The sequence below is a fragment of the Rhinolophus ferrumequinum genome, chromosome 12 (assembly GCF_004115265.2).
Source record: "Rhinolophus ferrumequinum isolate MPI-CBG mRhiFer1 chromosome 12, mRhiFer1_v1.p, whole genome shotgun sequence".
NCBI lineage: Eukaryota > Metazoa > Chordata > Mammalia > Chiroptera > Rhinolophidae > Rhinolophus > Rhinolophus ferrumequinum.
This window is the reverse complement of record NC_046295.1, coordinates 297,351-310,628: the sequence shown is the minus strand read 5'-3', so window position 1 is coordinate 310,628 and position 13,278 is coordinate 297,351. Positions and strand designations below refer to the sequence as shown.

The following is a 13,278-nucleotide window of genomic DNA, read 5'->3' as shown; positions in this document are numbered from 1 at the left end:
GGAAGAGCAAAAAGTGTAGGAAGTGTGAAAATTGAAGGAAAATAAGCAAAGCCAAAAGGAAAAGGAACATTTTCAAATGCTTTCAGTTTTTGAAGCTACCTTTCTATTTACTCATATATTGCATATTAACTATATTTATCGCCATTTGATGGATGGGGACCTGTAAGTTCTAAAAGTCACCTTGCATATTTTCAGAACAGTTATGGCCATGTCATAATGACGGAAAACTCTCAGGGCCATGCGGGTCTCAACTGAGCAGACCTCTTAAAACCCAAAATAAATTTATGCAAATATTTTCCAATGTTATGTACAACTGTGACATGAGGGACACCTCCTTGTTTGTACCTCTGGGAGTTATTTATGGACAAAAGTCATCCTTAAGCTTGTTGGGGATTTAGAGTGAGTGAAGCATGGGTCCTATCCTTGGACTTATGCCGAGCATGACAGAGATGATAGAAGACAGGAAGGGAGGGACGTCCATAGCACAGACCAGGCGGAAGCTCCCACTACCCATCAGCTTTGCCTTCAAATGTGTTCATGATAAAAGCCTGTAACAGAACGGTAATTTCAGTTGTTAAAATGTACACGTTATACATGTATGTGCGTAAATACACAATCTATAAGGACGTGCACTAAAATGTTTGCGGTAGTCTCTGGGTAACAACTTCATTAGGGTTGAGTTTTCTTTTTTGTTATCTTTATTTTTTTCCTATAATGACTTAATATAATTATTTTTTAAATGCATGGTATATACTAGTACTTTTTTTAAAAATAAGAAATTTTATCTGAAAGTACTTTAACTTGTTGTGTTAGCAACTCCTGTCTGTTGTGTGTGAACCTCACCGCCAGCCCTCAGGTTCTCTCGTCCGTCTTACCCTCATAGTTATAGACCCATTCCCTGTCAGCTGGGCCTCAGCGGTGGCATTTCAGCGCTGAACCCAGACCACCTGCTGTTGTGACCACTTGTCCTTGCTCTGTCTGTACACCGTTAGCTCTCTATGCGTTTCCTCTTTTTAATAAACTTGTTTTAACAATTTAATATGTGTTTCTTTTTTATTCCCTAGGGAGAAAATGGGAAGGGAGATTGTGTCATGGCCCTGGAGACCTTGTTTAGTGTTCTGCTCTCTCTGTGCAGAGTTATGGTGAGAGGCGTTGCCCCACTCTACAACTCCAGCCCTCTGGCTGCTTGCAGTACCTCTGTCTATTCTGTATTTGTTCCACCAGAAATAGAAATAGAAGTTTTAAAAGAAATCTCTAATTCCTTTTCAGAAGTCTTCTTAGGTTACATATGTCAAGTAAGGGCTCAGAAACAGTAGTTTCAAAAGCTGGATTGTTTCTTTTCACCACTGACAGTACATTTCAGGTCATGGTTCTTGCATCTAGACTGAATTGCCACAGTTCCCTTGAATAACATCCCTCATCTTCATGTGGATTCCTATAATTGTCTGTGAGTAACAGTGAAGCTCTTGATCTAATATGAATTAAATGACATACAAGTAAAACAATCTAGTTTTAATTCCCGTATTCTATGTCTGCTATTCCGGTGTAATTTATAAGCCTTCTATTTATTTTCTGAACATACACAGAATGCAAACCCACTTTGTATACCAGGTCCTGTGCCTGGTTCTTCACTTATGACCTCATTCACTTTCATTCCATGAAGCAGGTAGTGTTCCCCCAGTTTGCAGATGAGGTTTCCGAGTGTTACAGATGTTGAGTTCTCTTTACATTGACTTTGCTGGCACATGTCAGCAACTCCTGTGTTATTACAAACATCCTCCAGGATGCTTTGGATCCTGGCTTGACCCCTCTTGTGTTTCACGGGAAGTTCATCTCACCAAGTTCAAGATGCAGTCATTTCTCTTTCATAGGACGTGGAGTAAGTTCATGTCCACTTGTGTGCGTGTTCCTGTGTCAATCTGTAAAATGTTTAGTTCCTGTTTTCCACTCAGATCAGTTAATGATGGCTGCGTGTGAATGACATGATGTCCCCTGTCCTCATACAGGCACCCTATACACCTTTTCTTACTGAACTGATGTACCAGAATCTAAAAATGCTCATCGACCCGGTTTCTGTCCAGAACAAGGACACACTCAGCATCCACTACCTCATGCTGCCCCATGTTCGGTAAGAATCAAATATTAAGGCTCACTTACTTGGGCACTCAAGTGGAGCCCTCATCTGAGGCTTCAGAATGGGTGGGAGGATGCTCCGTGTGGAAGCACGGGCAGCACTGCAGCAGGGGCTGTGGGCAGGTCCGTGAGATCACCTTGGGGCTCTGCTGGGTACTGAGCAGCACACTCAGGCTTGCTACTCTTCACTACGTACCCCCAAAGCCAGCAGCACATGCTGTCCCCAAGTGCCTCACCGGGAGGCCTCACCACACCATCCGATGTTTAGCAGGACCCTCTTCCTCACTTAGGCATGCCTCCTGTTTGGGATTTTTTTTCCTTTTAAATCTAATCTCTTTCACATCCCTGCCTCTTCCAATCAGAGAGGAACTGATTGACAAGAAAACTGAGAGTGCAGTATCTCGAATGCAGTCTGTGATTGAACTTGGGCGAGTGATTCGAGACCGCAAAACTCTTCCTATAAAGGTTTGAGATTTTTTTTGTATTTTACATCGCATAGATCTAAATAATTATGTTTTTGAGTGTTTTCTTAATATAGCTTCCAGCAGGGGCATACATTTTTATTCTTTTCTGCAATAAGGGTTTAAATGACTTAGTACTAGTTGAGCCTAATTAGTCTGGAGCTGGCCATTTGGGTAAAATTCCATTTTTCTGCAGTTTTGAGGACTGGCGGCTTAGAGAACTTTTTCTTCCCTTTTCTTCCTAGTATCCTTTGAAAGAAATTGTGGTTATCCATCAAGATCCAGAAGCTCTGAATGATATCAGATCTTTGGAGAAGTATATCATTGAGGTAAGAAAGATGATTTGTCTCTTTGAGCCCAAATAGACTTCTTTACCTGAGAAGATTATTTTGATTAGTACTTTTCAGTGAACTGCACTTTAATGTATAATTTATCCTTTTTATTGTGTATAGCTGCATACGTAAATTTAACTATCCATAAAATTTTACACTTTGTTTAAAATCATCCTGAATTTTTACAATGTAATTATAATTCTTTAAAAATGATTTCAAGGTCAATGAATTTCCTTAACTTAGTTGGATCATTTATACCTTCATCCACTTCTCTTCCCCAAAGTACTTTTTGATAATGAATAAAAAGACTGTTCCTTCAAATTATACAAGTAACAAATGAGCACATTTGTTGTAAACAGTTGTAGGACTAGCACAGAGTACAACTTGAGTCCCTTCCTATCCCACTGGCTCCCAGTAATTCCGTCCCCTCCTAGGGCTGTTCGCAAGGGTATCTCCTGCCAGAGTTGTTCCTAGCACTTTACACACATGTACACACATTTGTACAGGCATATGCATCACCATTGGTTTTGTTTGTGCAGAGTGTATATAGTCTTTAACTTGCTTTTTGCACTTAGATTTTTTTTTTTTTTTTTACAGACATGATTTCTTTTTTTTCTTTGCCTAATTGGGGAATATTGGGAAACTGTGTTTCTCCAGTGCCCATCAGCTCCAAGTCGTTGTCCTTCAATTTAGTTGTGGAGGGCGCAGCTCCCTGGCCCAGATGGGAATCCAACCAGCAACCCTGTTGTTCAGAGCTCGCACTATAACCAACTGAACCATCTGGCCGCCCCCACTTAGAATTTCTTAAAGGGCATCCCATGTTAAGACATAGAGATCTGCTTTATTCTTTTTAACATCTGCATAATGTTCATTTCTGGCTATATCATAATTTAGTTAATTTTTGAGGTAAGATTTGTGTGTATCATCGTGCATATGTCAGGTATGGATGTTGCATAGATTCCTAGAAGTGAAGAGTCTAAATTAGTGTCAGTTGTCCTTCCAAAAAGCTTTATTCCATAATGTTTTAAAAACAAATATATCATAGTTTAAATTTTATTTTTATTTCTTTCACCAGTGGTATTTAAATTTACTATTGTAGAAATATTAATATCTATGTTGGTTTTGAATTGCTTGAGAATTCCAGGTAAATATTAGAAACTAAAGTGGTAAATTGTGTAATTAATGCCCCCAGATGTGGATAAAAATAGAATACATGTAAATAGGATATCTTAATCACTATAATGAGGTCACATGATACAGTTAAGCATAATGGCAAAACTAGACATTTCCCTACAACTTGCTTCAATCTACAATTCCGTGATATCTTTTTCATATTTCCTGTGCTCTCACCATTGCCTGCTGCGTTAGTAATCCTTAATTAGCACAATAGAGGCATGAAATATTATGATTGACTGATTCTTTTGGTTAGTTAACCTTGTGCTTTGAAATTGCTGAACAAATGTTACCCCTGAGAGGTGAAATTCATATTTCTAATTCTAGAGTCTTTTTAGTTAAGCTATGCTCAACTATCTTGACTGATCTGGATGAGAAAGATTTTTTCATACCATACAATTCAGTGGTTTTTAGTATTATTTATAGAGTTGTGCAACCAGTCACCACAATTTTATAACATTTTCATAAAGAAACCCAATACCCATTAGCTTTCATGCACCATTTTTCCTTTAAGATCCCACCAAATGTGTGTACATGTGTGTAACCTAGCAACCATGAATAGGTTTTCTGTCTCTGGGTGTGCCTACTCTGAACATTTCATATAAATAGAATCACAAAATATATGGTCTTTTGTGTCTGACTTGTTTCACTTAATGCCAGGGTCATTTATGTTATAGCATGAATCAGTGTTTCTTTCTTTTATATTGCTAAATAACAGTCCATTGTGTGGATGGACCGCACTTTTTTATCCATTCACAGCTGATGGATATTTGGGTTGTTGCACTTTTTGGTTGTTGTGAATAATGTTGCTATGAATGTTTGCGTGTAATTTTTTGTGGACATATGTTTTCATTTCTCTCATTTTTGTTTCATCTTGTCCACCAACCATAGGAATTAAATGTTCGAAAAGTTACACTGTCTACAGATAAAACTAAGTATGGTGTTCGCCTAAGGGCAGAACCGGATCACATGGTCTTGGGGAAGCGCCTAAAGGGAGCCTTCAAGACGGTGATGGCATGCATCAAGCAGCTGAGCAGTGAGGAGCTGGAGCAGTTTCAGAAGAGTGGTGTGTATTTCCTCCAGCGGGGCACTCCTCAGCCTGGTGGGGTCTTACTCTTAGATATTTACTGTCACAGCCTTTTCTTAAAAGCCTTTCTGGTCAGAAAAATGTTTATTATGAATAATTCTGAAACTTTAGAAATAATTAAAGAAGATAATAATAATGACCCATCCCCATCCATTTAATATACTTTGAGTGCCCACTCTCTGCTGTTAGGTGCTGGGGCACTGTTAAAATCCTGATTTATTTCCTTCTACTTACATATATAGTCATATAATTAACATTACAAAATAGCGATCACACTATAATTTCATGTTTTTCACTCATTTTTACATTTTATGTTTTTATTCACTTTTTTATTTTGTATTTTTAATTTACATTATAAACATTTCTGTGTGTTAATCTTTAAACTACTATTTCAACAACTGCATAATTTGCCTTCATATGGATACCTGATAATGTTTTTAACCAGTCTTTTATTGTTGGTGCTTTCTGTTGTTTCCATTCTTTTAATATTATATATAATATTTCAGTGAATGTTTTCACATGTAAATATTTTATAGAATTGATTCCTTTTGGCTAGATTGCTAGATAGAAATTATTGAATCAGATGGGTAGCCCTTAGGTTACCATTGAATTTTATAAATGCTTATGTACCCTAGAAAATCTTCCTTAGTGCAACAGAGAACAGAGCCCTCGGAGGCTTCGTTACCAGCCAGTGACATAAACTGTCACTGTTGTCAAATGTTGCTAGTGGAGAAAACCAGATGATTACTTTTAGAGGTGTCACAATGAAGACGAAAATATTCCAATTAATAAATAAAAAGATTAAAGTGTTGTTGGAGAAGGGGATCTAATATTGAGGTTTGGAGCTTTCTGTGAAAGAGAACTGGATCAGAGCTTATCACAGTTTCTCTAAAATATCTAGAATCCATATTTTGGTCTCTTAATTGGGCAAGACTGGATTTGTTCATTCAGCAAAAATTTTTTAAAGCCCTTCTGTTTGGCTGGTCCTGGGAACATAGAATTTAATAAGACTAACATTGTCCTCATGGGGCTTGAAGATACATGGAAATAATCATAGTTTTGATAAGTGCTCTGAAGGAAACGTGCAGGACAATGTGAGGAGGTCAGGAAAGGGGACTCAGTCCTGCCCCATCTCCCTTAGGGCACTCCCTCCATGTGCCTGCCCAGGAGTTCTCAGCTCCGTCATGATTAGAATTATACTTGGTCTTACTGTGGCTGCTTGACATCCTGCAGCTCTCCTAGGGCACAGGTGTTTGAGTATTAGGGCTCCCTCTGAAGCTGAAAACCGTAAGTACGGAGGTGACATAAGGAGACATTTAAAGACTCCAGTCAGATGAGTGGTTATGGAAATTGGGGAAAATGTCCCTAATTTTCCCCCAAATTGTTAGATAAAATTTATCAAGCATAAGAGACTAGCAAGTAAAAGCTGAGTCATAACTAATTTAATATGATATATTAAATTAATAAAATTTTTTATCAATCTTCAAGTCACAAATTTAAGTTGGTTCACCAAGTGGCGAAAATATCAAAAATTCCTGAAATAAACCTTATTTGAAACCAAAAAAAGTGCAGTTTTTAAACTGTACTTTCTGAATAGACTGTTCTGCACTGATGGAAAGCAAAATAGTTTTTCAGAACACAGTGACATGAGGTGAGAATGACAACCCAATGCTCAGAGAGCAAGAACGTCATTGTGGGTGATCTCAGCGCACTTCCTGAAGGGGGGACTTGCCTGCCTCAGCTGTTTATACATTCTGCCTGCTGTGGACGGGCGTGAAACTCAGAATTTCACACTCTTCACCTCATTTCACCCACCACACTGCACCTGCTCATAGTAATTGAAGCAGGTCCTACCATCAGTGAGTGCTGGGCCTAAGTCTAATTGGACTCTGCAGACATCACGATGCTCTGTATTTACGGAGGGGCTTCATGGCCTCCTGACATGTATCTTCCGACCTGGGAGCTTATATATACAGTAGACATTGGTGGTGACCTAGTTGTCCTCGAGGCAGCATGGTGCACTGTAAAGATTTGTTACATCCTTGCTGACAACAAGGACGTGTATCAGGAGGACGTGGTATCTTGAAGCCTCTTTGATTTAATGCCGGGAAGTTTCTATGTGCTCATAGCAAGATGTGCTCATAGCAAGATGGCTGGAGGAGTGGCGGGGACTGAGTAACAGTGGTAGTTGCTTCTCCACAGGAACCATTGTTGTGGGAGGCCATGAATTGCATGAGGAAGACATTCGTCTCATGTACACCTTTGATCAGGCGCCAGGTGGGACGGCGCAGTTTGAAGCACATTCGGATGCTCAGGTATTTTTCTGTTCCCTAGAACATTTCTTTACCACATGATAAGAACATAGAGGAGAAAGTATTTAGTTGTGCCTTTCCTGACAGTGTTGACGGCTTGTCTTAGGGCAAAATAAACCAGTTATTCATTTCAGATTGGCTTGTTAAACTCCTCTATTAGATGCTCTTTAGATAGGCATTTCTTTAACCAGTGCATAAATAGACATTTTGTGATTTCCACATACAAGTAATTGTCATAAGTATTGGGTTGTACAAAAATGAGTAAGATGTAATCCCACCCTTTAAGGAATAAGTCAGTCATGGAGACAGGAAAGTAAGCCAGTTATTGAGGCCTGATAAGTTATCTTGCAGAAATAAGTACAGAAGAGCTCCTCTTCGAAGTCTGGGCTAGAGGTGGGGCTGGTTAGGTAACCTTCCTGAAGAGGGTACACAGGCAGTTTGGGATTCTGGGATGAGCATTTTTTTATTGCGATGGATCTTTTTAGTCCTGACCAGCCTTCTCCAGGCAGACATGTTGTAAGACCTCCAGTGTGGGAATAGGGGGCTTGGTGCCTACCATCCCACATGCAGGGGAGAGTAGGGGTACCTTGTATGCAGAGGCCAGCCTCCTCAGGCCTTTGCACAGGGGCTTGAATTAGATGTAGACAGAACTGCATGTGGGCAGACTGGTACGGAGCCGGAGGTGAGGAAGCGAGGAAAGAAGGAAGGGTGCAGGGTGATTTAAACATTGAGAGGGTGCAGTTCTTCCTGAGTACAGCCAGTGTGAAGGAGGGCCTGAAGAAGTGGTCTATACCGAAGGGAGTGTATCTCGATGCTTCTGAGTTTCTTGACATGGTTTGTATGTTGGTGGCGGTTGTTGCCCTGCCCTGATTCATCATCCATTCGCAGTTCTACTTGCTACATCTTCAAGAAGTTTAACTTCTCTGATTGAGCTTCTTCAAAGGTAAGTGGAGGTGGTGCCTAATGTACAGTACATTCCCCTCTGTCATAGGAGTAACACTCATTATTAGCACATCATCACCGACAACCTTCAGAACAGATGAGACAGGAAAGTATACAAAGCTGACAAGACGATGGCCATTTAAACTCAATCATGTAAAAAGTACTTTGTTCCATTGTAGAAATTCTCTTGAATCACACTTATAAACCAAAGGATAAAAAGAGGTCATGGTTTAAGAAAATAACAGATGGCTGCTTGGAGGCCTTCAGTCCATCCATGTGGTGGAGTTGTTGTGAGAAGTTGTGTTGCTGTTAGGGCTTCATGACTGTTGAGCTTATGTATCAGAAGAGTTGGTATTATTTATTAGATAGACAAACAGCAGAGTTACATGAGAGACTAACAAAGCTAGTCTCGGGATCTCCTATGAGAAGCATCCTGAGGAAGGAAAGGAAGCTGTGCCTCTCTCCAGAGAGGAAGAAATCCGTGCTTACAAACAAGGACCCGAACTGTGAAGAAACTACATTAATAATGTCCTTTGTGTAAAAATAATGCTGCGTATTAGACTTGCCAGAATTTAGTTTTAAATAGCATTTCACTGAGTTCGAAAGAACCATTTGGTTCATGGCACGGTACGCTCTGTTCATTCCTACAGACTTTGGTTCTCTTAGATGTCAGCCCTGACCAGTCGATGGTAGATGAAGGGATGGCTCGGGAAGTCATCAATCGCATCCAGAAACTTCGCAAAAAGGTTTGTCAGATTAAGAACAAGATACTGTTTTGGAGTTTCGTTTGGTTTTTTTGTTTGTTTGTTTTGGTTGTTGGGAAGCATCGGAGAGGTAGGTAATATAAACAATAGTAATAGATTAATGATAATTAGTTACTAATCTATAGTCCATTCAGATTGTACTCTGTAGGACAGTTGGGCCCCTTCCCCTCCCTACTTGTTCACTCCCCAGCTGGACATGGCTCTTTTGTTTCTCTGACCAGGAGCTTTCAAGCAACCTGTGCCCCTTGTCTTCCGCTTGCAGTTCTCTGGGGCTTCCACAGAATCATCTGAGTCAGTAGCCATCCTGACTGGTGCATAAAGGCATCAGAGAGTACTGGGTTTCCCTGAAGAGAGCAGAGGTGCAGTCAGGTCAGCATGGAAGGGCTTCTAGCTCCGTGGAGAGATTGTTGGATCTGGAGAGAGAGCTGGCTCTTCTTTATGTGGGAGCTGAGGGCCAGGGCAGGCACCCAGAACCCATTGCCTGCCCCTACCACATAAGAGTGGCAGGAGGCTTGTGCCCCAAGGAGGGCTCCCACCAGCCCTCCAGAGGCCGTGTTTGAGGTCTGCAGCTCAGGGTCTGAAGAGGCCACTTCCAGTGGATACACAGGCTGCTTGTGAGCTCTGTCTTAGTTCAGAGCTTCATGAGTGGGCTCTTGCTGTGTCACTCCTTTGTTTCAGAGAAGGACTGGGCAGGAAACTGTACCTTCCATAATGATTCAGCATGGGGTTGTCACCCCTTGTTCAGTGGCACCTTACATTTTGATTAACAAAGTACTTCCCTTTTTAAATTTTCTGTATGTGCTTTCAGTGCAATCTGGTTCCAACTGATGAAATTACAGTTTATTACACAGCAAAGTCTGAAGGAAAGTATCTAAATACCATTATCGAAAGCCACACGGAGTTCATATGTGCTACCATAAAGGCTCCCTTGAAACCATATCCAGTTCCTCCATCAGATAAAATCCTTATTCAAGATAAAATGCAGGTGAGTTCTGAGTTCTGTTGAGCTATTAAGACATTTAATATTAATTAGACTTTATGTTAAGATTGTTTAGTCACATCTTGAGAGTCTGTCACCTCAGGAGCGACTGATACAGGGTTCAGTCCTGAAGTGTTGCTCCAGATGGTGGTCAGCAGGGTCAAAGAGACGATGTCCAGAATAGGAGACAGGGTGGGACAGTAGAGCTTTTCTCATGCTGTTCTCATGGGGAAGGTCGCCAGGAAGTACATAAGAACTGTCGGGAGATTGAATGGCTATATGGGCCTGTTGCATCTAAAACTAGAAAACTCAATATTGTGGATTCTGGAAATTATTGTTAAAGTACATGGCAGTTGACTTGGAAAGCAGTTAATTTTTATGGTAGTAGGTTATACATAAAATTAAAATTTCATTTTTTATTGGTACATTTTAGATGTAACTGGAAATCCGATAGCAAGACATGGCCAAAGTTGGTCATTTATAACAGGGGAAAAAGTTCTATGTCAGACATTTATTCAGTTACTTGCTCCTTGTCTTGTTCCAACTTTATATGGGACAAATAAGACTGACAAGCAAGGGCTAAAAGTGACTATCTTCAAGTCACAAGATGGTTTCATTTTCTATTTTGCATAGTTTAAGGAAAAAGCAAGGCAAAAAGAAAAATGTGAGGCAAGAATTGTAGTTCTTGACTCTTGCAGTGACAGAGTTTAGCTCTCAGAATTGTATAGAGCTCTTGTTCGTAGAAGAAATAGTTTGTGTGTTAGTTGGTAACACTGGTCAGGTGCTGTGGTTACTCAATCTCATGTTCCCATGTGCTCAGTTAAAGGGGTCTGACCTGGAAATTACACTCACCAGAGGATCATCCAAGCCGGGCCCTGCTTGTGCATATGTCAATCTTAACATTTGTACAAATGGCAGTGAACAAGGTAAGAGTATATGAATTCCATGATTTGTACTTTATTTTTTAGTGAAACCTATGAATATCTTTAAGGCTATTACAAAATTGGTAAAATCGGGTAACTTTTTAATTGTCATCAAAATGAACCCACAAAAGTAAATTATTGGATTTGCACTACTAGGAAGGTGGAGTAGACATACTTTTCCCTATTCCTCCCTCAAAGTACAGCTAAATACCCTGCACATTATATGTAAAAACGAACATCAGAAGACTGTTTTGTACTGGTCTCCTTCTGTCAATAATCAGTGTTGTTGGTGGACCAGCCCTTTTTGTTTGTATTATGATTGCAAGACATCCTTCAGCAGTGACCATCAGGAAACTTTGAAAACGTACAGATTTATTACTTACAAAACATGGAAATTGCACATCTGAGGCCACACAGCAAGTTCACGGGGGGAGAGAGAGACAGAGAGAGAGATCACGCAAGCACACACATGCACAAGCCTGGGGTTCTGCTTTTCTTGGGGTCAAGGGTAGGGGGCTAGGATTTCACAGACTCATTCTATTGGTGTACTTAAAACATAAAAGTGGGAATTTAAAGCGTGGGAAGAGAACACAACAAGTAGCCCAAATGATCAGTTATTGAAATCAGCAAAGATCTCTAAAACAAAGGAGCCTCAGTGTGTGGAGGCAGTCTGCCTTAGCCTCACTTTTTGTCTAGTCATGTGGCTATCAATGTGTTTTTTGGAGATAGCTGGCTTTAAAATGGATGCCTAGTCAATCAAAGCTTAAGTTAAACACTTGCCTTTCAAAAAAAGAAAGAAGGGAAGGTAGAGGAAGGAAGGGGAAAGTAGGTCAGAGCTTACAGTACAAAGACTCTTAAAGGTGGAGGGAAGGAGGCAGACCAGCTAGGGACTTTGGGACCAAGCAACGAAACAGCACTGTATTCTCTGGTTTTCCTTTTTGCCTCATATGTATCCTAGAGTTGGAGATGAAGAAGCCAGAAATCTGAAAATGTCAATAAGCAGAGACAAAAACACCCCAGCAAAATCCTGTTCTCTCTAGACGAAGGCCCAGGAGAAGGACAGCCTAGCAAGTCAGAAAGCTTTTATAAACAATACTATCCTCCAGCCAAACACGACAACAAAACTATGGCCCTAATACCACTTACACTAGCAAAGGCCAGGTGGGGAGCCTACACTTCCACCTTTGGCAGGCTGAAGAGCCTCAAGTCTTCACTGCCATGGTGGTGTCAGAGAACACTATAGGGAGCTGGGGCTGTCATCCTGCCTGGGCGGTAAGCAGCCCGTCTGCCTAGTAGTGTCAGTGTAGATCATGTGGAGAGCCTGAACTTCCATCCCCACCAGGCAGCAACAAAGCATCTCTTCCCTTCGCCTTTGCCCAGTGGTAATAAGGCCACATACCCCCATCACCCTGATGAGGTGTCAGTGAAAGCCATGTGGAGAGCAATAAGGAGACACTCCATCTCTTCACACCTAGAAAAGTATCAGTGGAGGCCTAGAGAAAAGTGTGAACTCAATCTTCTTCCCCCCAAAAAAGTGACAAGAAGTCCTAACCTCAGTGTCAATGATAGGGAACCTGTACTTATGCTCCCACCAAGCAATAATGAAGCAATGCCACCTCTCCCCTGCCAGTGCGATGTCAAACAGAGTCAGCTAAAATAGAGGGTTTAAGTAAGAACCAGAGTCTCATAAAACCTAACGTGTCCGAGTTCTAATTGAAAATTACACTCATATCAAGAACCAGGAAGATCTTAAACTAAATGAAAAAAGACCATCAATACATGTGAACACCAAGATAACAGAAATATTAAAATTATCTGATGGAATATGAAGCAGCCAGAATAAAAATGCTTCACAAAACAATTGCAAACACAATGGAAACAAAGGAAAATAAAAGCCTCCTCAAAGAAATAGAAGACATAAAGTATAAGAATTTTAGAACTGAAAAATACAATACCTAAAAATATAAAAACTCAGTAGATAGACTCAACAACAAAAGAGATAGTAAAAAATCCGTGGACTGAAAGAACAATAGAATTAATCCATCCTGAACAACAGAGAGTTTTTTGTGGGTTTTTTTCCCCTTTCTTCCACCTCAACACAGACTCAAGCCATTGTTTCTCAGTCTAGTTGTGTACGACACAGCTCCCTGGCCCATGCTGGTATTATGAGCC

At 40.5% G+C, this 13,278-nt stretch overlaps 1 protein-coding gene across 3 annotated transcripts in view; it reads left to right on the top strand.

Moving 5' to 3' along the window:
- Positions 1-13,278, top strand: part of IARS1 (isoleucyl-tRNA synthetase 1) — a 79,187-nt gene that overhangs the window by 46,998 nt on the left and 18,911 nt on the right. For all 3 annotated transcript variants that reach the window (XM_033122624.1, XM_033122623.1, XM_033122622.1), the window contains 9 exons: positions 1,065-1,142; positions 2,007-2,128; positions 2,496-2,598; positions 2,840-2,923; positions 4,991-5,165; positions 7,389-7,501; positions 9,091-9,186; positions 10,013-10,189; positions 11,004-11,109. In XM_033122624.1, the coding sequence (XP_032978515.1) occupies positions 1,065-1,142; positions 2,007-2,128; positions 2,496-2,598; positions 2,840-2,923; positions 4,991-5,165; positions 7,389-7,501; positions 9,091-9,186; positions 10,013-10,189; positions 11,004-11,109 (1,054 nt within the window). The remainder of the gene's footprint in view (positions 1-1,064; positions 1,143-2,006; positions 2,129-2,495; positions 2,599-2,839; positions 2,924-4,990; positions 5,166-7,388; positions 7,502-9,090; positions 9,187-10,012; positions 10,190-11,003; positions 11,110-13,278) is intronic.